A 21,168-nucleotide genomic window follows, 5' to 3' on the forward strand; every position below is an offset into this window, starting at 1 on the left:
ATTATGCTTTTATGCTTTCCACACCAAGATGGCGTTCTGAGGGGAAAATTCAAACGATACAACTCCGATGAAGGCGAAAACGCCCACGCCGCTATTGCCGATGTAGAAAAAGGCAATGTGGAATCACAATGGCAGGGGGTAGAACAAGCAGTTGAGGGGGGGCTCGGAGCAATGCCGAAGCCGCCTGCCACTTCAGGGTGTGAAACGGCGCTGCCTGAAAATGCAAACGATCTCCGACGGCCAGATGGAGAGAGCTAACGTTGGGAGATCATAATGTGATTTGGAGGCTAAAAGCCTGAAAAAACAAACTGGACTATTTCCAAACTTGCTGAATAATTCTCCTGTTTCGGCCAAGAAAGAACAAAAAGCACTGCCTACCTTCAACGAGGCTGAGCCAAAACTGGGGAACGCTGGGGAGGAGTCCCATGGAGGAGGAGGAGCGTTCCACAAATTAAGCCCAGCCTAGACATGCACAGACTGAAGCACCTCCCACTACTGGATGCTCTGAACAGCTCATGGGAGAAACAATTGATGCTCCAAACTGATGTGTGAGCAGTTAATAGGCTGGATGACAGATAAAAAACAAAACAGCTACTGTTTATAAATTGTTCTCTAGTTTCACCACAATTACATAATGTTTTCTCTGTTCAGGAGGGGTTTGACACCTAAGCATTCCATTGTACTGGAATGGTAGGCTTAGATAAATATATTTTTCAAATTTGGCAACTTGAAGATGCATGCTAGCTGAGGAATTTTGGAACTTGAAGTCTGTACATCTAAAAGTTGCCAGGCTTGAAAAACATTGGCTTGGGTCTATCATACGGTATTTATCATAGATCCTCATTTTTTCATTGCTTCAAAATGTCTTTAAACACCTTAGGTGGATACACTTGGACGGAGGTAGTCTCAATTTATTGTAGAGTGTTAGAATACCTAAAGGGCCAATTTAGGGACAGAGTCTCCACGAAATCTGTATGTAGTCAAATCAACACTGATGATGGCATATAATCAATAAATCATCAATCAATTAATCAACCAGTGTGCCCATGAACAATTCTCGAGATTTGCTCATCTTCCTGCCTAACTACAATCTCCAACAGTAACATGTCATTAGGGTACCTACAAAAATTCCAAGTCTATCTATTCTTAACTTATATCACAAGTCCTACACATCCTTAATGAATTCTAACGTATCTTTTGCTTTGTTTTTCTATTAGTCTATTTTAATCTGCTCATCACCTTAAATAACAAACATTAGTGTAAGTCCTTCTCTTGCTATATGTAAGAATAGTTTTAAAACAATTTAAAGAGCATTTAGAACAATTATATTTTACTTTTTAATTCCAAAGTGCATTCCATTTCATTTCTTAATATTAGAAAAAATTGTACTTTGTCGTCTAAATTTCATGAGCCACCTCATCATTCCACCTGTAAGAACAAATGTTGTAGTGTAACATTTTGTTCCATGTAACATTAAATCCAATCAAGGATGTTACAAAACATTACATGATTTCTCTGCAAATCTCTGCTGGTCTATAGCCAAATAAAGATTGATTGACTGTCAGCAAACCTACCTTAAACTATCCTATCATTCCATGTACTATATTCCAAGGAAATGTGGAATTTTTTGTTATTTTTCTTTCATATTTTTATTTTTCCTCTTTCTTACACTGTACTCATCTTTATATACAGTGTTATAATATATCTAACTACATGTAGTCCTAGTCCTTGTCTTATGATGGTAATTGGGACCAGAATTGCTATTGCTAACTGACATGGGCAGAAAGCAAGACATTATGTGATCATGTCACCTGTGCAGTGGCAATTCTGGCAATTCCCGTTGCCATTTTTAAACAAGGACCGGATTGACACAGGTTGTTAAGAGACATTATTACTTCAAACTCATACCTGCTGGTTTCCCCGTTGACTTTGCTTGTCAGAAGCCAGCAAAGAATATGGGAAATTGTGGTCATGTAACCACAGGAATATTGTGATGTCCAGAACTACAAGGACCTATCCCTAAGTATTGTTTATTCAATGCTGTTGGAGCTGAATAATTGTCATAAATCAAGGACTACTTGTATAAGCATTAACCTACAGTTTTAGTGGCTCAACTTGGTTTAATAAATCAGAATATATGTGTTTCATACAGTAATACGCAGTCCTTTAACACTACTACGATCAGGTTGAACAAACCATGCAGACAATAAATTGTAGCTTGACAAGGCACTATGGAAGAAAGGTGGAGGTGTAATGCTAGCAAACCAAAGAAGTACACAGTATTTGGTTGTTAAATATTTGTTCTTGTGGCGGGGCAGGGTACAATCCATAGAAGAATGCTAAAAAGGAAAACCTTTCGTGGAATGTTTCTACCCAGGCTGAAGAAAAATGGCCCACATTCTGCCAGAAATGGAAGAGCAAATGAAGTTCAAGAGAGAGAGAAAATGCCACTAGAGTAAACTATTTCTTACTTGCCTTTCAGTAGGAATTAGGACAGAATTTGCTAAATGAAAAGGAAAACAAAAACAAAAGCTGTGCTGATCTGCTGTGTCTTAAATTAAAATCTCAAGAACTCAAAACCTGTGAAATATCGATAATTGTTTCCAGATTAATTAGGATTCAGAAATTGAAGTTAAACCGTGGCTTCATATCCTTTTTTAGAAAACATTAATCTTAACTTTCCAGTCTAGCTAGACCAGAAAATGCTGATAAATTGCAGTTAGTTGTTTCACTTATGCAGAGCAAAGAGCGAAGCAAGAGTAAATGAGCAAGAGGCAGTCAGGTGCTTGAAATTTATTTTACATATCAATTTTTATCTTAAAATATCATTTGTTGCCTCAAGAATGTCCACAAATTATGGGTTTTTTTAATCATCAAATATCCAGGATCCAAAACCTGACGGCCTTCACAGATCAAAATAAAGCAGTCTGGCAATGGAACATGTTGTGTAATTCCTTTAAAGGACGAGGACAGTAAATAGTAGATCTTCTTTCCTGTATCAAACTTGACTTTTAGGTCATTTTCAAAGTAAATATAAATATATTATAAACATTGTAAACAAACCTACATTTACTGACTTCCCATTTCTTTTAAGTTAATTTTAATTTTAAGTAGAGATTATATCAGGCATAAAGATCAGAACTACACATGAAATTCTAATTAAACTGATTTATTACTATTCATGCCTATGCACAGGAATATACTCAATTAACCGTGAGCACTATTTTGGCACTAAATAAGAGTTAACAGAACTGCCCTCCCGTGCTCCATTTTTGCTGACAGAGGCTTGCAGGAGGCTGTTGCAGCCAAAAATGGAACTCGGGAGCCAGTTTTTGCTGGCAGAGTGCTCGAGTCACCACAGGCGCCCCCCGACACAAGTGCCGTCGTGCTGGTCACACCCACCCTGGCCACACCCACCCCAGTCCCCCAAGGTCAAACACAACCCTGATGAAATTGAGTTTGACACCCCTGCTCTAAGCTGATTCCTCTTTTGACTCTGTTCCCAGGTTTTTGCTAGGCCTTCTCATACATCTTACCACAAACTGCTCTATAACTATAAGAAGAATTTATGGGCCACAGAAAAAAATGGAAGATCTTAAGCTACTATGGTCCCTTCTTAAGAAGCTATCCTTGGACCCAACAGTTTTAGATATTTAACCCATTTCCCACACTTCCCCATTTCAGGGAAGTTAATGAGAGGGTACTGAATCTTAGCTACAGAGAACCCTGTAGTTGGACTCTTTTCAGGCCAGGATACCTGCCAAGATGGCATTAATTTGCAGATAACCTCTGGAGGGCTTGACACAAGGATGGTAGTTGAATCTCTCAATGTCTTTTGATACCATCAACTTTGATATCCTTCTGAGACAGCTTTGGGAATTTGGAGGGGCAGGTAGTTTTGCAGCGATTTTCTTCCTTTCTCTGCAGATACTCAATGTTGGTAAGAGTGGAGACATCAAGCCATAGGTCCCTGTAATGCAGGGTTCCTCAGTCCTCAGGTCTGTGTCCTAATCCTATCCTCTTTAACATTTAAATGAAACCTCTGGGTGAAGTCATTTTCTGGCAACATGCAGTATCTTCAGTGTGCCGATGATATCCAGATATACTGTACATCTCCACCTTTCACCAAGCAGGTAATGCTATCACATACTGCTCACCAAATGCTTGGAAGCTAAGAGGGTATGGATCGGAAAGAACCAAATTTGGTCAATTCTGGCAAGATGGAGTAGCTTTCCTCCCCCTCCTCCCCATGCCTGGCCTGATATGCCATTACTGACTCTGGACAGGGTTTCACTGCCCTGCATGGAGCTGGTAAGCAATTGGGCAGGGGTGTCATTCTATACTTGCAGCTACTGCTCAATGAACAACTGGAAGTTGGGGCTAGAGAGGTCTTTGCGTAGATTTATCTTTTACATCAATTGCATCCTATCCCGGATTGCGAAGCCTTGCTCTCTGGCAGTCATGCCTTCATCACTCCTATTTAATTATTGCAATGTGCTATACATGGGGCTGCTCTTGAAGACCACCTGGTCCAGACTGCAGTAGCTCATGCTATGTTGGGCACTCCTAGGTTTGTGCCTATTATATACCTGATACATGAGCTGTACTGTTTCCTAGTTTCTTCCAAGTGCAATTCAAAGTGATGGGTATCACCTTTAAAGCCGTACCTGGCATAGAACCAGATTGTCTGTGGGACTGCCTATCCCTGAAGGTATCTTTCCATCTTACAAAAGCTGATATGGTAGCCATGCTCCAGATCCCTTCTCTTGAATATTGCCTCCTTGTAGTCCTTGGAAGCATGCCTTTTCCATTGCAGTCCTTGCCCTGTGGAATACTCTCCCTCTTATGATCTGTCAGGTCCTCCCTCTTTCAGCTTCCAGATGAAGTCAGAATATGATAAAAATGTGGTGGGTTGCATCAATGAAGTGTGGTTGTGGTGCCAGGTTTTTGTAGTTTGGTTTTACTTAATTTTTAAGTATAGTTGTATATATTGTTTCTATTGCTGGCTGGATTGTAAGACACCCAGAGTTTGGTTTTTAGATTTGACAGCTATATAAATGTTTTAATTAAATGAATAAAATGTACTTCAAAGAAGAAACAAATAACTCTTCATTATCTTTGTAGGATATTTAATAACATCAATCAGGAAAGTGCTGGTGTAAATTGTTAGCGTTGTATAGCAACTGATAACACAGATTTTGTGGTGTTTTTCATATTCATATACTTGACATCAAATTCCACATTCAGATGCGTTGAATTCTTTGAAAATGAAAGCTTATACCTCACCATGCAACTTTTCATTTTTCATCCTAAACTCTCTAAAATGTATTACATTGATATACAGATTAAAATGGGATGTGTGCATGCACACTATAATACATCTGAATAATATTAAGTTCAAAATATAACTATGTATAAGCAAATAATGAGTACATATTTACAAGATAAACCTTGTGTTAAAATTCTATGATTCCAAAATTTACTTCTAATGAAATCTCTTTTCACTGATTTCATTGAAGTAAATAATATATACTGTAATTTTGTAAGTTTCACTATGTTATACTATAGTGCTTAAGCAAAACCTTCTGTATTCAGTTTTGCCTGAAATGTAATTTAAAATTAAGCTATAGTAAATGATTTTACTTCTAATTAATAGTGCTTAGGACTGACATATAAAGCAGATAATGCATTATGTGCTCAAAAGAATTTCTGTAAAATTTGCCCCATACTTATGTGAAATTACCACTTCTGGAAATTAAGTAGTTGCAATGGCTATTTTATACCAGTTGATGCAAAATTTCTCTATGCTCTCTTTCCTCCCATATTTAAAACCAATAAATAATCAGATGTTTCAATACTTTACTGAAAAGAAACAAATTTCAGGAATAATCATGAACCCCAGAATCCCAATATACAAATCTTCGCACAACTGAAATGGATAATTTTGATATTACCATGTTTTCCCAAAAATAAGACCCAACCAGAAAATAAGCCCTAGCATGATTTTCAGGATGCTCATGATATAAGCCCTACCCCAAAAATAAGCTCCACTTAAGATCATCAGCCAGGTGGACACATTTAGTAACATATTCTCGAAAATAGTACTGTATTTCCTAACTGAAAAATAGGTCCTAACGCATCTTTTGGAACAAAAAATAATATAAGACCCGATCTTATTTTCAGGGAAACACGGGTAGGACTTAGCTTGATAATTTCACTATCTGGGAAATTTTGGAAGATTCAGTCTTAACATGTCTGGAGAATGCTAGACTGGTCAGTGTTCCCACCAGAACTTTTAATCCTATTTAAATATCATTCTAGAGTTTCTTCTAGCCCAATATATGTTTATTGCTTTATACATACAATAAACTAAAGATTTGCATACAGTGCAAAGGTAAATAAAAACCTTCATTTCAGGATAGGTATTTATTGCAACAAAATGATGAAATTGTGAGAGAAAAAGAATTGTGACTATTAGCTACTCAAAAGTCAGCTAATGCATGACAATCACATCAACCAGTGGAAGATTTGCAGCATCTATTCCTCATTATAACAAAAGTAGAAAAACAAATACTTCTATTCTAAAAACATTCTTCTAAATCATCTTGATTTCTATAAATATATCTAAAAATGTTAACAGTCTCTTACTGGAACAGCTGGACATTTGTTTTCTGGCATTTTTTGTGTTTTTTTATACAGTTAAATTGATAGATTTTTTTGAAGCTATGAAGAATTTATTTCCTGTTTTTTTAAATGTCAAAAATGTATTCCTTTAGAGATAAAATAAAATTCCAGTGTTTCCAAAGAAACCGACACCTGTTTGATTCTATAAATCAAGAGAAATGAGTGTCTATCATCAAATGCAAATTTGTATACACACAGGAACAATGCACTGGCAATGAAGATGCCAGTGCTGAAGTCTAATGTAGCATATGACTGAAATTGGAGTTTCAATACCCTTTATTCTAGAAATACTTATTGAACATGATGAAATTTATTTTTGAATAGACTTGTAAAATGATTGCACTATAAGAATTTACCTCATATTATCACTCATTGAATATTGTCTCTGTTACTTTGTACTTCTGAATGCATAAAATATTTTCCTCATTTTATAAGTAGATCAAGCAAGCTATTTGTACTAACAGTTTAATTCAATAACCAAAGTATTTTATTAGTAGTTTAGTAGAGTCTAGAATAGTGCTGTATTGAGTCAAAATATTAGTTAAAATGCATCCTTTTCTAAACTTTCAATTTTACAATAATATTTCCAATTTTTAAAAACTACCATTGCTAATTGCTTCCTACTTGTGGATCTAATCCTGATTTTGAATAACTATAGTGGTATCTAAATTCAAATATATGCAGGGATGGGATTCTACCAGTTCGCACCTATTCACTAGAACCGGTTGTTAACATTCTAAGCAGTTCGGAGAACCGGTTGTTAGAAGAAATTACTGGTCTAATCCTGTAAGGAAGGCAGGAAGGAAACATTTTGGTGTTGCTTATAGAAACTGCCTCTCCATTAACCCTTATTACATTCTTGATAGGACTAGACTTCCTGTCTCAGGAACGTCTCTGGAGTTTTTTTTTCCCCTCCTTTGCTAGCACTTTGCTTGTGTGGAGTGACCATTCAAAGTTACAATGGCACTGAAAAAAGTGACATGACCATTTTTCACACTTATGACTGTTGCAACATCCTCACAGTCATGAGAGGCCAGGCGAAGAGACGCGTGCCTCAATGTGAGTGATATTAAGTTGGCCACGCCCAGCCAATAACATGACCACCAAGCCATGTCCACTCAGTCACATGACCACCAAGCCATGCCTACCACCTAAGCCATGCCCACAGAACCGGTTGTTAAAAAATTTGAATCCCACCCCTGAATATATGAATCTTATAAACATCACTGAGCTCTTTTGATCTATCATCAGGATAATTGGACCCATTGTTTCCACACATTATATTTTTAAAAATGCCAGAATTATGTTTCAAGAAACAAAAAATGATAACAAAACTCAAATTAATTCAGTAAGGTTTGATAAATTATACAAATCAGTATACAATCTATATTTATAAGAAAAAGTTCAGAAATATTTGGTTTAACTGTACTTAAACAACTGTACTTATACAACTGCACTTTAACTGTACTTAAATACATTTTGAATACTTGAAACATTTGACATTAAAAGCTCCAGAACTAGTTTCCAAATAGATTAAATCCATTTATTAATCAAATTTATGTCATAACTTTTCCTCAGCATGGCATAAATAGCTCTGCCTTTTTCTCCATTTTTTCTTACAAGAACAATTCTACCAGGTAGATTATACTGTATTAAGAATGACTACCTCAAGGCCTCACATTATTTTCTGTGGCTGAGGAACTCCTTCATCTCTGACTAACAGCTTTACCATTATATTTCATGATATGTCATGAAAAACTGATCACTTTTCAAAAGTGGCAACACACCATGAAATTATCACACCATTTTTTTTCCATTTAAAACCACCTAATTCCTTGTTCCACACTGAGAGCTGATTGGTATCCCCAAGGGATATAATACAAAAAGAGACAGCAATATTTAAAAGCCTTATTCTAGACCCAATCTGGTGTATTGCAGATAAATTGGATTACATCTCACAAATTTCCAGCCAGCGTGCTTTAGACCAATCTTTTCTGATCTGGTGCCTTCTGATGATTTGGACCAAGAATGCACAAAACATCCTCAAAAATGTTCTCACCTCAAAATACCTATTTTGAGTGTTCCAATCTTGAATTAAAATTCATGTGTTTTGCATCAAAATAATTTGCAGAGTACATTTTTTCCAAGAGTGAAATAAAACTTGCGTGTCTTGGCTTTCTAAGAGCGACAGTTATGATTGGACTGCTTTTTTTCCAAATGTTTTCCTGTTTAGCCAATATAGCAGCTTGAATTGCATTAAACACGGAGTTAGACTCAAGAAGAAAGTTGGTCAAAGCTGCAGGTCCACTAAATTATTGCTATTTCAAAATAACAACAAAAACTTTCCTAAGGGGAAGTTAGAGTCAAAGTGAGTGTTCTGTTTATTGTGCTGTATTTCATTTGCAGACAGGCAATACAAAAGTATAAGGAGTCCTCGGTGTTCTCTGAGCTTGATTGTTTTTTTTTACAGATGTTTCATTACTCAACTAGGTAACATCATCAATGCTAGTTGAAAGTATGCATACATGTGCCCTAATCTCCTTCATAAACAATTGTTGCCAATATTCTAAGGTTGTATAAATAGAAAGACTAGTACTGTAGTACTGTAGTATATAGGTACTCCTCGACTTACAACAGTTCATTTAGAGCCGTTGAAGTTACAACAGCACTGAAAAAAGTGACATGATCATTTTTCACACTCTTCTTGCAGCATCCCCGTGGTCACGTGACTTACATTTGGGAGTTTCACAATTGGTTCATGTATATTTATGATGGTTGCAGGGTTCCAGGAACATGTGATCATCTTTTGCAACCTTCTGACAAAGTCAGTGGAGAAGCCAGATTCACTTAAAAACCATGTTTCTAACTTAACAACTGCAGTGATTCACTTAACAAGTGTGGGGAGAAAAGTTGTAAAATGGGGCAAAATTCACATAACACATTTCTCACTTAGCAACATAAATTTTGGCTCAATTGTGGTCGTAAGCCAAAGACTACCTGTATTGCCTTGGTTTATTGAATTTTGATGTGCACATGCATTCTTTCATGTATCTTTGTAAAGTTAATGTTATTAAACAGTTAAGAAGAATCAAGATAGCTCTTTTTTCAGCCAGCAGTCACTGCTAAATGCCAGCAAAAACACCAGGAAACAGAGCATAATTTGCACCTGGCAGGCAGGCTGAAAAAAACAACAGTATCTACCAAAAATTGGCCAAGGATTTTTTAAAAACCAAACATTAACATTGATCCCTATTCAAGGGAATGTTAAAGAGTTTAGCTGCTGTCTTCATCCTGTACTCTATGGGCTGAAAAATCTAGAGGATTTATTGAAAGAAACTAAAAATACCTTCAATTCCACTGAGGCTTTTTTAAAGACATGTTAATCTAACTACATTTGTCAGGGGCCTTTTTTTACCCCTTTCAAAACGTGTTGAAAATCACACCCTTGACTAAATTTCGTCCCCACTGGGTGAGGGAGTAACTATGTTACTCTTTAACATAGTTACTCTTCTCTTGAGATCAGTCAAGAGGGAGACTGAAAAGAACTCTAAACATTTGGAGTGAAGGTTTCAAGTCGAACTGTTTGCGTTCAACATTAAAGGCATTTTCCCAGCTTCAAGCAACTAATTGGACAGCCTTTCCAGTGCTATCAGGGCAACTCAGAGCAGTTTGCATCACAACTCATCCAGAAGGTCTAGACCAGGGGTCTCCAAACTTGGCAACTTTAAGACTTGTGGACTTCAACTCCCAAAACTCCCAGACTTGTGGACTTCAACTCCCATAGTTGGCTGGAGAATTCTGGGAATTGAAGTCCACAAGTCTTAAAGTTGCCAAGTTTGGGGACCCCCGGTCTAGAGCTCAAACTTGTAAGCTCAGGGAGAGCCAAACCTCCGCGGGGCAGAGTAGCACATATCTCCACCTGCCTTACGACCTCCTCTCCTCCTCCTTTACCCAAAGCGAGAAGCGGCTAGCCCCAAAACTTCAGCTGAGAAGACGCCGCGGTCGCGCGGTGACCCAAGGGCCAAGGCGCCCCATTTTAAAGTCGAGCCCCTTTTCTGTCCCAACTTCCCACTAGCGGGAAAGGAGCCTAGGAAAAGGAGGAGGCGGAGAAAGGGGGGAAACCCTAGCGAGGGCGGGGCCGCTACCTGCTTGTCCAGCGCCGAATCCTTAACGCTGACGGCGGATGCGCCCTTTGGAGCGAGCGCCCTCTCGCAGCTGCAGCCTTCCAGCATGTAGACGCCAGCGGGCCGGGCGCTCTGCTCGCTTTCGAAATAGAAGAGCATGTTCTGGTACAGGGCGAACCATTTGTCGTGCCAGCGGCTGGTCTCGGCGGTCTTTTTGCTCAGGTAGCCGCGCCTGGTGCCCTCCTTGCGAGCCAGCACGGCGAGGTACAAGGCGTGCCCTTCATTGTAGCGCACGCTTTTCTGCATGGTGCCTCCAGCGCCGACGGCGAGCCGCTCGGATCAACGGGGGCGGGGGGAAGGAGCCCCTGCCGTCACCAGCCCGCCGTCGAAGAGCAGCGCGGCTTCTCCGGACAGGCGAGGCAAAGCCAGACGGAACCCAGAGCCATCAGCCTTTCCGCTGTGGCGCACACCACTGCAAAGCCTCGCGCCGGCGCGCTCCTCCGTCCTGGGGGGCGGGGGGTGTCGCCACCTTGGGCGCTATTGGAGTCCGGGGCTGCAGCTGAGCTTCTTTGCTTCAGCTGGCGGCTGCTCCGAGCGCTTCAGCCCGCCCAGGGGCCCCGGCGGCATCCTTTTGTGCCGGGCGCCTCACGCTTCTTTTCGCCCAGGAAAGTTCTGCGAGCCGCGCTTTCCCCGACTACAACCGCGCCGCGCTCGCTGAGGCTTCCGGACCTGTCCTCTTCCTCCGGCAGCTGATGCCCATTCAACCTCTCCACCCCGACCCCAACCCTCTCCTCCACCGGGACCCAGAAAGGAAAATAATCACTCGGGAGATGAGCCGTAATCGGCTTTGAGACCAATTTAAAGCACAAAGTCGCCACCGCGGCCGTTGCCAGAGCGCGGAATAACAACCCTCCCCCGGAGTGGGCGCGCGTTCCCGCCTCTACAAGAGCTTAAACCTGCCCCCCTCCTCCTCTTTTTTTTTTTTTTGCCGCCCGCCTCCGGGAACGGGGGCGTTATCTCCAGCCGGCCGAGCCAAGGGAAGGAACGGGAGTTATAGGGGAGGCAGGGGCAGAAAGGCGAAAAGAGATGTGGATTTATCGGACAAAACGCTCGAGGCGGCGTGTGCCAGCGGTCGCTTTTTCTGCGAGGAAACGTCGAAGCTTTAGAATGAGAACCTGCAAAGTTAAACGGAGTGCTTAATCCGCTCCTGGGGTGTTTTCCCGACGGCGGGATTAGTTGGAGGGAGTGAGAATAAAGTAACTTCAGATTCTCTCACGACACGCCAGTTTAGTGGAGGAGTTGTTCGAGCGTCGTTCCTGAGTGTAACTCACAGACGGAGAGAGCATTTCACTCTTCCCTCACGTTATCTTCAGGGCTGTTGAAGAGACAAAATCTGCTCTACAGGCTGAACGTTTACTGAGTTCAGAGAACAGGTGCTGGGCCTGGATGCTGAGAAGCAAAAGAAACCTGCAGTCCAGAGTTGAATCATAGTTTCATTAGGAATGGGCAAAATGTCACCCAGTCATGTACAAGCTTCCGAGTTCTCCAAAAATCCCTCAGCAACTTGCATGGCACAGACACCAGACAGGCAGGAAGTTATAAAATAAACTTTGGAAGAATTTCAGCTCAAAAAGTAGAATCTCTTTCTGCAGGTGTACTTGAAACCTTAAGGGAAAACTCATTATCAAATAAGTTTTCATTGATTAAAAAGTCTTCACAATTTTTCTTGAGTATATAAATATAGCTAAATGTAGAATCTTACCATTTTTTCCCAAAGCACAAAAGGCTGTGTCCTTTCAGATTTTGCAACTGGCAAAAAAAAAAAAAAAACCCCATAGAATCATAGTGTTCCCATCCTTAAGACCATCAACTCGGGCCTGAAATTCCATATATGCCTTTATCTGGGAATCAAAAAACATTAAGTAAGGGTCACTTCTGAATAGACCGACCTGGGATGCACTGTTTACCAGTTAAATCTGAATAAACATTCTGGCATTAAAAATGTCCTTGTTTTACTATAGGGCACTGAAGTTCTGTTCAGTAATAGTGCAACTATATACTTATCTGCGTCCAGAAATTAACATAGGTTATTAAGTTTGTTGTAAAATTGTATGATATTCTTCCACAGCTATTTATACAAAAATGTGCAAAATAGGACCATCTATAACTTAAGAAAGGCTTATGGTCTTGTTGAAATGCCTGATCAATTGTAAGGTCAGTCAAATTTGCAAAGTATCTCCCATAGGACTCGCAGGTCACTTGGCAAACCAAATTAATTTGGTTAAATCTGAATTAACCAAAATCTGTAATTGGAATCCCTCAAGCATAGACATTCCTCATCACTAATCACTATGTAGATTTTCATCTAAAATAATACTGCATCGTTTTAAACAGGATATATAATTTATAATCTGATTTACCTGCTGATATCAAGCAACAGGTTAACAATTTATTTCCTATGTTAGAAAATGCTTTCTTTTTGTCTCTCTCACTCTCTATAAAATGGCAAATATGTTTGTAAAACTTTTCCATTTTAAAAGATCACGTCTTCCTTCCCTGAGGATCCAGTCAATTTGGAAAGTAATTACTCAGTAAAAATAGTTTATTCTTAGCATCTTTTTATTCCTTGCCCCATACTGTTATTCATTTAATATGTATTGGTATGTTTCAAAAATAAAATTTATTATTTCAATTTGGCATCAAGTCAGCTGCCTTCTCATAAACAAAAACCCAGGATAATCATTACAATAAAAATAGATATTGATGAGTCTCAGTACTAAGCAAAACGTTGTTTGCAATTGCTATTCCTTTTTGCATTGGGGCTAATAATCACAACACTATTTTTAACACCATTTAATTTTTTTGCCTCTGTAGCTTGTAGCATAGTATTAAGGCATTTGTTGAGTGGGTAGTCCTTAGAGTTGAGTAATTCCTATATCTGTACATCATATTAACTGCTAGTTGATTCTAATAAGCACACTGAAATTTTGCCAGGTCTTATTAATATGTTAATGTAATAAAACAAGGATAAGTTATTTTGCATACATGCTGAAGTATTGATTTAAGATTCATTTATAAGGCTCTTTTACTTTGCTGCTTGATTTATGTGATACCAGACAAAATGGAGTAAACTGATTTCCAATTAACATTTTAGATAATCAGCTGTGATTTATGTCTTGAATGCTACAGTTCTAGATACATGCAAATCATGGGGATATGGGTGGGGAATATTTGTCAGTAGGAATGTATGAATGGTGCTCGTGCACTTGAAAGAAAAGTGGGATGCCTGTAATTGTGGAGTCTCTCTGGAAAGAACAAAGAATGTTTATTCACGGAGAATATACACACTCACAAAGAACATGCATGTGCAACACTTGTATCTATTCTAAGTGGTTAGAGGACTGATAACAGCAACAAGGGGACATCCTGCATACCTCAGCTGGAAATTAGAAATAGGGAAGGCCTGGAACAAACAGAATAGGTATTAGATAACTCCTGGAACATCCATTAGCAAAGGCTTTTGGAATAGGGACTGCTCGAGATCAATGGGACAATTTTTAGATCATTACTAAAATGTTTATTAGATTGTTTATTTTATATATCCTGCCTTATCCTGGCTTCCACTTTAGTGAAAATGTATAAAATTTCTTAATTCTATTGTTCAAGGTTCCTTGGCGTTTTCTAGCAAGGATGCCTTTTCTTGGAGCACTTCAATAAAAGGAAACAAAACCTGCACCTCATGTGTGGTGTACTTCATTGGCTTTGGCACCATGTCAGACCCGAATTGGGAACATCACCACGTTTTGGAAAAATCAAAATGATCTCCTGATTTCATATTAATACCTTCCTTTGGTAATGTACAGAAAATGGCATTATTTGGAATGGAGGACACATACGATTCAACATGGATGGTGTATTTATTCTCCCATATATTTAAAAAATAAAAATCACCCCTTATCCTAGAAAAGCTGTGTTCCAACAATAGTGGCATGCCTTTAGGAAATCCAAACTCAGCTGTCAAACATTCTAACTATACTTCGTTTTAATTATATTTTGAACCAGTCATACTGTAGTTCACACATAATAAAAGACCAAATATTCCACATTATGGTTGACGCAATGTGTCAATGCAGACAATGTGTAGTGGCTGAAAATTCAAGGGTAAAGCATTTGCTTTATAAATAGCATTTGTTTAAAATGTCAGCAAGAATGATTATTGTATGAAAAGCCATGGAGTGCTGCTCCTAATTAGTGTTCTGTAAAATCAATTTTCCCTCACCTGTTGTTCTCTAGATCTTTTGGATCACTGATCTCATAATTCCTGGATACACATTAGAAATTGAGTTTAACATAACTGAAAGTAACCAGAAGAAGGAAAACTGGTCATTAATTTATTAGACCAATGTCATATTCCCCTGATTCTCGATCAATGCATACTTCAATGCCAGATTTCTCTGTCTCCGTGAAAAGCTTGCATAATTCCTAAAACAGCAGCATTCTCCAGTATGAGTCAAGTGAGAAGGTCTGACAACAGAATTCGAAAAGGGAAATGTTTGGTAATACTAAATGTATCAAAAAGAACATGGTAACTATGGCAACAAAATTAACACTAAGGCAACTGTTATAACGGGGTAAATTTCACTACTAATAGCTTGTATTCAGCATGAATGTTTCCCTAGAGCAGGTATTCCAGCAACTCTTACCTTCAAAAAACAGTTAAAAATTTAGAACTCACTTTTAAAGATATGAATCCAAAGGCAGTTTCAACTTATGGGAAAAAAAGCTCACTAGGTCTTTGGTCAATAGCATCAACATTTGCAGGGGGGAAAATGTAGCAACCATGAATATACTGCTAATATTAAATAACTGATTATGCAAATACAAAGCTGTATAAAGGTTTGAAATTCATTTCATTGGAACAAAATTCATAAGCCAGATCATTCCCTACAGACACCTCAAGTACAATATTTAATATATTATTTAACTGAGAACACCAGTAATATTTAAAAAGTGCTGAGTTCAAAAGTACTTTATACTTTGACAGAGTGTTACTCACCTTAAGCAAGCCATACCATAATTTCAGATTAGGCTCTGGTAAAAATCAATCAATCAAATAATTGTCATATTTTTGTCATAAAAAATATGACTCTTTAATCCCCTTATTCAGGGTGGAGTTGAGGTGACTGAATAGAGCGGAATGTTTACTGGCTGGATGCTTTCCTGACACCTACACAGAGTTCACAGCAGATACTTTCTCTTTGTGGCCTGATAGAAAAATATCTCACTGCCTAGGATTGAACATTCAACCTTCTTACCTCTAGGCCACTCTTAAATTGATGTTTGATTAATAAGTATTTATTTTCAATCGGTGTTTACTATTGGAACAATTTTTGGCTTTAATTCAAAATCCTAAAAATATATTTTCAATTTTTTATTATGTTCTGGAGAATGTTGGGATATATTGTGCACACTTTTTATGTCATTTTAATTGGTCCTTATAAAAATATTACCCAATTCTCAAATTGGGGACTTTTGTCATGAAAAATATTCCATTTTATGTTCCTTGGAAAATACCATTTTGGGCAGTTAGGGTGGATGGAGTTTTATAAGCATAGATAATAATGCATATAGATAAAACCAAATTTGTCAATGCCAAATTCTATGGTGCTTCCCTAATGTTCAAATTGAATGGAAACAAACAATACTTGTATAAATCCTTCTGTGCGTAGATTCCATCCAGATAGATAAAAATCAGTGGTTCTATAAGATAAAAAAGCTGAAGTCCTCAAGCTGTTTTCCCCATGTAAGTGTTTTTTTCTGGTGAGACTGGTCTATCAGGGCAATTATTATGGAATGGTGCATACTACTTCCACTATTGCCTTTCAGCCCCAGCCCAGGAGCCTTTGCAGGCGGTCGCTTTCATGACAAACTATTTTTGTGTTGAATTTATATTTACCGACAAAGAAATAAAGGGAGACTAATATAGCTCTATTTCAAGCTGTTTAGCTCTCATCAGCTAGCCATACCCAGGTTCGAATCCCAGAAGGGTATGGCTAGCTGATGAGAGCTAAATAGCTTGAAATAGATCCATGCTAGTCTCCCTTTATTTCCCCTTGTAAGGTTAGCCATGGCAGTTATACCCACCAGTAGCAAATAGGCTGAGGAAATAGTTCCAGCATAGCATTTTAAATAAAATACATATTGCAGCATCAGTTATACAACAGCTGAGCCCAACATCTATCTCTCATACATAGTTAATGTAATGCAAACACAAAACTGGATTCAAACAGGCAGAGAATCCAGGTTGGGGAATTTACAGTACATCTACCAGCACAAGACTAATCCTCAGATATCTTAACAGTTTCTTCTTTTTCATTCCTAGCGTTTTGTAGCATTTTGCTTTATGAAAAGATCTGGAGAACCTGAAATTTAAAGATGCTTTTGGTTCATTCTAATAAAAATATTCAGTGGGATTTCTTTCCTCATTGATCAGCCATCATAACTGCTTGCTATTTTCTTATCAATTATGTTTTTTTAAAAAAAAAAACAATACAACTGCTATTGATGCATTAAAATTCAAATCCTGTGGAGGTTGGCATATATGTGAGTGAATGCCTGTCTTCAGAAGTAACAATAGAGCATCTGAAGGTGTCAAGCAAAAGTGGAATCCAGTCTGTCTTCTGCTATCAGGGAGGAAGTAAACGCATTTCCTAGAACAAATGCAGCTGAGATAGATGCTTTTATTAACTGACTGCTGGGAACTTCCTTCCTTTTAGAAAGAATAACTGCCAACTGACCTTGGTTGTTATTGCAGAGGTGAAGGTAAACATCTATGCTTTTCTCACCAGACACAAGAAGAAGGATAAGTTATCACATCTCTATCTGTGCAAATCCACCAGCAAGGAAATAAAGGAAAACTAACTGCAATTGGATGCACTTTACCATTTGTCAGTTTGTTTTGGAGCTATCAGATTAATTTTCCTCTATCTTTACAACTCCACTTTCCTCTTATTGTGTACTTCTATAAAGACTAATATTCATTTTATTCATAAACATACTGCAAAGTTACATTAAGTATGTTTTGAAATAATACCTAAGTTTAATTTCTATATTAGTTCAGAAAATTGCTAGCCAAAATTTTAGTTTGCAGTTAAATTTCTCCACAATTTTGTCACTGGTGGATATATATGAATGGTTTATCCTATAAGACAGGAACCATTAGTATTCCATTTTATCATGTAGTTATTTTAAAAAATGAAAGAAATAATTTAAATTGCTCTGCCTTTTCATTTACCAAACAAGAATTGTGGGTCACTATTAGAAGAAGTGAAAATCTGAAGCATCTTTCAACTGGCAGTATACAACATTAAGTAGTGTTCGAGATTCCAGCCATAATTAGGTTATCTCTAAAGAACGGATGGTAACAAGGGGTTATTTTAATCTTCAGATGGTCATTATAAATCAAATATATACTTCATGCTATTATACTTTATATATTAAATGCTTTTTAAACAAACTAAAACTATGACAGTATAGCAGAAAATATTTTTTCAATTCATCATCATATTAAGGAGAATACCAAGGACATTCTATAACTTTTATATGTAGACTGAAATATGAATGTATTAATCTTACTCTCTAATTGATTTTCAATTTTGTCCCTTAAAAATTAAGCTCTGGAAAACTTTTTATAACATTTTTAATTCAGATCAGTTGTGTCTTTCAAAAAGCAATTTTAAAATAAATAAATTAAGGGATGGCAATTTCAAATTGTTCTATACAAAGATATTAATTTCAAAACTTATTATTGGTATAGGGGCTACATATTGGAGACAGAATGAGAATAGAGCCTTGGCCCAGGTTGTACTATGTTACAAGTACAGCCTTGCCATGTGCTCAAGAGATTTCCATTAATAGTTTTACTGTATATTACTGACAATTAAGTTACTGCCCTGTAATACTATTGCTGCAGAAGCTGCACTTGTTACTAATGTATTTCTAAGGGCAAGGTGCTGGTTATCAGCTATAAAGTGATCACTTTTATGGGTTATGAATTGGTGTCTTTGAGACTACTGCCCTCTATAGATTCTGCCTGCCCAATCTGATGTTGTCTGATGTCAGAGATGAATCCTGTGGCACCTCATAATGTAGGGCTCAATTTACCCCTGAAGAGTAGAGAACAGTGCCCCTATTTTCAGCCATCAAAGATAGTCTAGAATGGGGCTGTCAAACCAGCCAGCGGGCCGGATGCATCACGCACTGGCCACACCCACACCCAGTTTAATGAAGGGGGGGATATGTCACGTGACGCCACCACGAAGGTGCGAGTTTCACACCCTGGTTTAAAAGGATACTGTAATCAAAGGTATAAAGGCACTTGAGACATCAAGCAGGATCAAAAAGTTTGTACTCTCCTATCCTGGTCCCATTAAAGTATAATCTATGTTATCTCAGTTCTTATCACCTTGAAATTCAACTAAAAAGAGTTAAAATGGTACATCCAGGGATGATCTCATCCACGTATGACCACAATTGCAAGTCCATCCCTTTCTTGACCAGTCTTAGCCCAAAGAAGAAGTTGAAGACTGGCAATAGTTCTCCAACATTCCTGGTCAAAATCTGGCATGTCTTTTTTTGAGGAGGGCTTGCACATTTTTTGAAGGCCAACATGTTGCATGTTAAAGATGATTCAACACCATTTTGACAAAACATTTTGTTATCTCCTTGGAAGTTTTCACCAATCAAGAAGTAAGTGCTGGAAGACCACTTCCTCAGGAACAACCAGATTTGAATATTAAATAAATATGTTGATCCTATATGAACAGTATGGTATTTTTGCCAATAGATGGACTTTACCTGAAAACGCAACAAATGTCTAATCTAAACTAATCTAATCATGTTCCCTTTTGTTCAGCTTTGATTCTTAAAATTAATGTCAATGATATTCAGTCAAGGTTATTATCTTTATGGTTATATTTATTATTAGTCCCTATTGTAATTATTTTATATGATTAAGCTTGCCCATCCTACAAAGCTGAACCACTTTTCCACCCAAGGGTATGCCTTTGTATTTCTCTCTTATTCAGCTGTAATGTAAGTTGACAAGCACTATAACTGAGAGGAAGGAAAAATAAGTGATCTAGATTAGAGAACGTATTATGCAGAGCAAATTTTTACAAGAAAAGAAAGGACGATAGGAATCTTTTTGGGAGAGAAACATAGTAATAAAAAATGGGCTGTTTACAAATTGGAGATATGAAATTAATTCATAAAGTACTGAAGTATTTCTCTCTCTCTCTCTCTCAAGCTATTTGGAAAAACCCAGTCACATTTTTTTACTTTGTTGAAACTTTGATTGACTAATGTAATATATAAATTGATGTGTACTTCATATTGAAAGTAGTTTTTAATAAGTAACTTTTTAAAATAGGTAAAGGTAAAGATTCCCCTCCCACATACGTGCTAGTCGTTTTTGGCCCTAGGGAGCGGTGCTCATCTCCATTACAAAGCTGAAGAGCCAGCGCTGTCTGAAGATGTCCCCATGGTCATGTGGCTGGCATGACTAAACACCGCAGGTGCATGGAACGTTGTTACCTTCCCACCAAAGTGGTCCCTATTTTTCTACTTTGCATTTTTACATGCACACTCCGTTATGCGGTGCTAGGGATTCGAACCACCAAATTGCAGGCCTTTCTGATCGACAAGCTCAGCATCTTAGCCACTGAGCCACCACATCCCAACTTTTTAAAATAGAACTATATTAATAGCATTTAATCATATATTCTGTTAGGATAGCTTCATATGAAGCAAACACATATTAAATGGGGAAATTAGATTAAAACCTTTAAAAATCAAGAGTATCACATTGATTTTATACACTACAGCCACAATTGGATAGTACAATTGGATGGCATAAAAATTATAAGATGTTTAACATTATGAATGTTATTTCTGTGCATGTAAATTATAATTAAAAAGAAAACTTGTAAAGAAACTACTGAAAAACTATGCTTGGCAGTTCTAATATATATGTACAGAATTATGTTTACATCTGTGTGTATATTTGTGTCTCAGTTAGCCACAAACTATGGTGTTTAGTATTATCTATAAGTTCAAATATCTCACATCTGTGCTGAGAGAAAAAGCTTTGATTCATTTTTTGAATTAACCTACAATGTGTTTTGGTTTAGGATTAGTGTGCTGTATAACCCTGGCCAGGATAATTTATAATCTAACTAAAATGGAAAAAATAATTCCCATGCCATATATAAGTTTATGAATTATTTTGCTAAGATCACCAATCTTTTAAAAAATTTGATGATACTCTAGGCTTCTTTTCCAATTTATCATTTATCATGTG

General features: G+C 37.7%; 1 protein-coding gene across 2 annotated transcripts in view; it reads right to left on the bottom strand.

The window, feature by feature from the left end:
- RASGRF2 (Ras protein specific guanine nucleotide releasing factor 2) overlaps window positions 1–14,536 on the bottom strand; it is a 118,748-nt gene extending 104,212 nt beyond the window's left edge. For both annotated transcript variants that reach the window (XM_087958236.1, XM_087958235.1), the window contains exon 1: window positions 10,830–14,536. In XM_087958236.1, the coding sequence (XP_087814362.1) occupies window positions 10,830–11,114 (285 nt within the window). In that variant the 5' untranslated portion in view covers window positions 11,115–14,536. The remainder of the gene's footprint in view (window positions 1–10,829) is intronic.
- Window positions 14,537–21,168: the final 6,632 nt, after the last annotated feature.

This window comes from Notechis scutatus, chromosome 2, assembly GCF_049901735.1.
Source record: "Notechis scutatus isolate UNSWTSFEM ecotype Mainland chromosome 2, rNotScu1.2, whole genome shotgun sequence".
NCBI classification, from domain to species: domain Eukaryota; kingdom Metazoa; phylum Chordata; class Lepidosauria; order Squamata; family Elapidae; genus Notechis; species Notechis scutatus.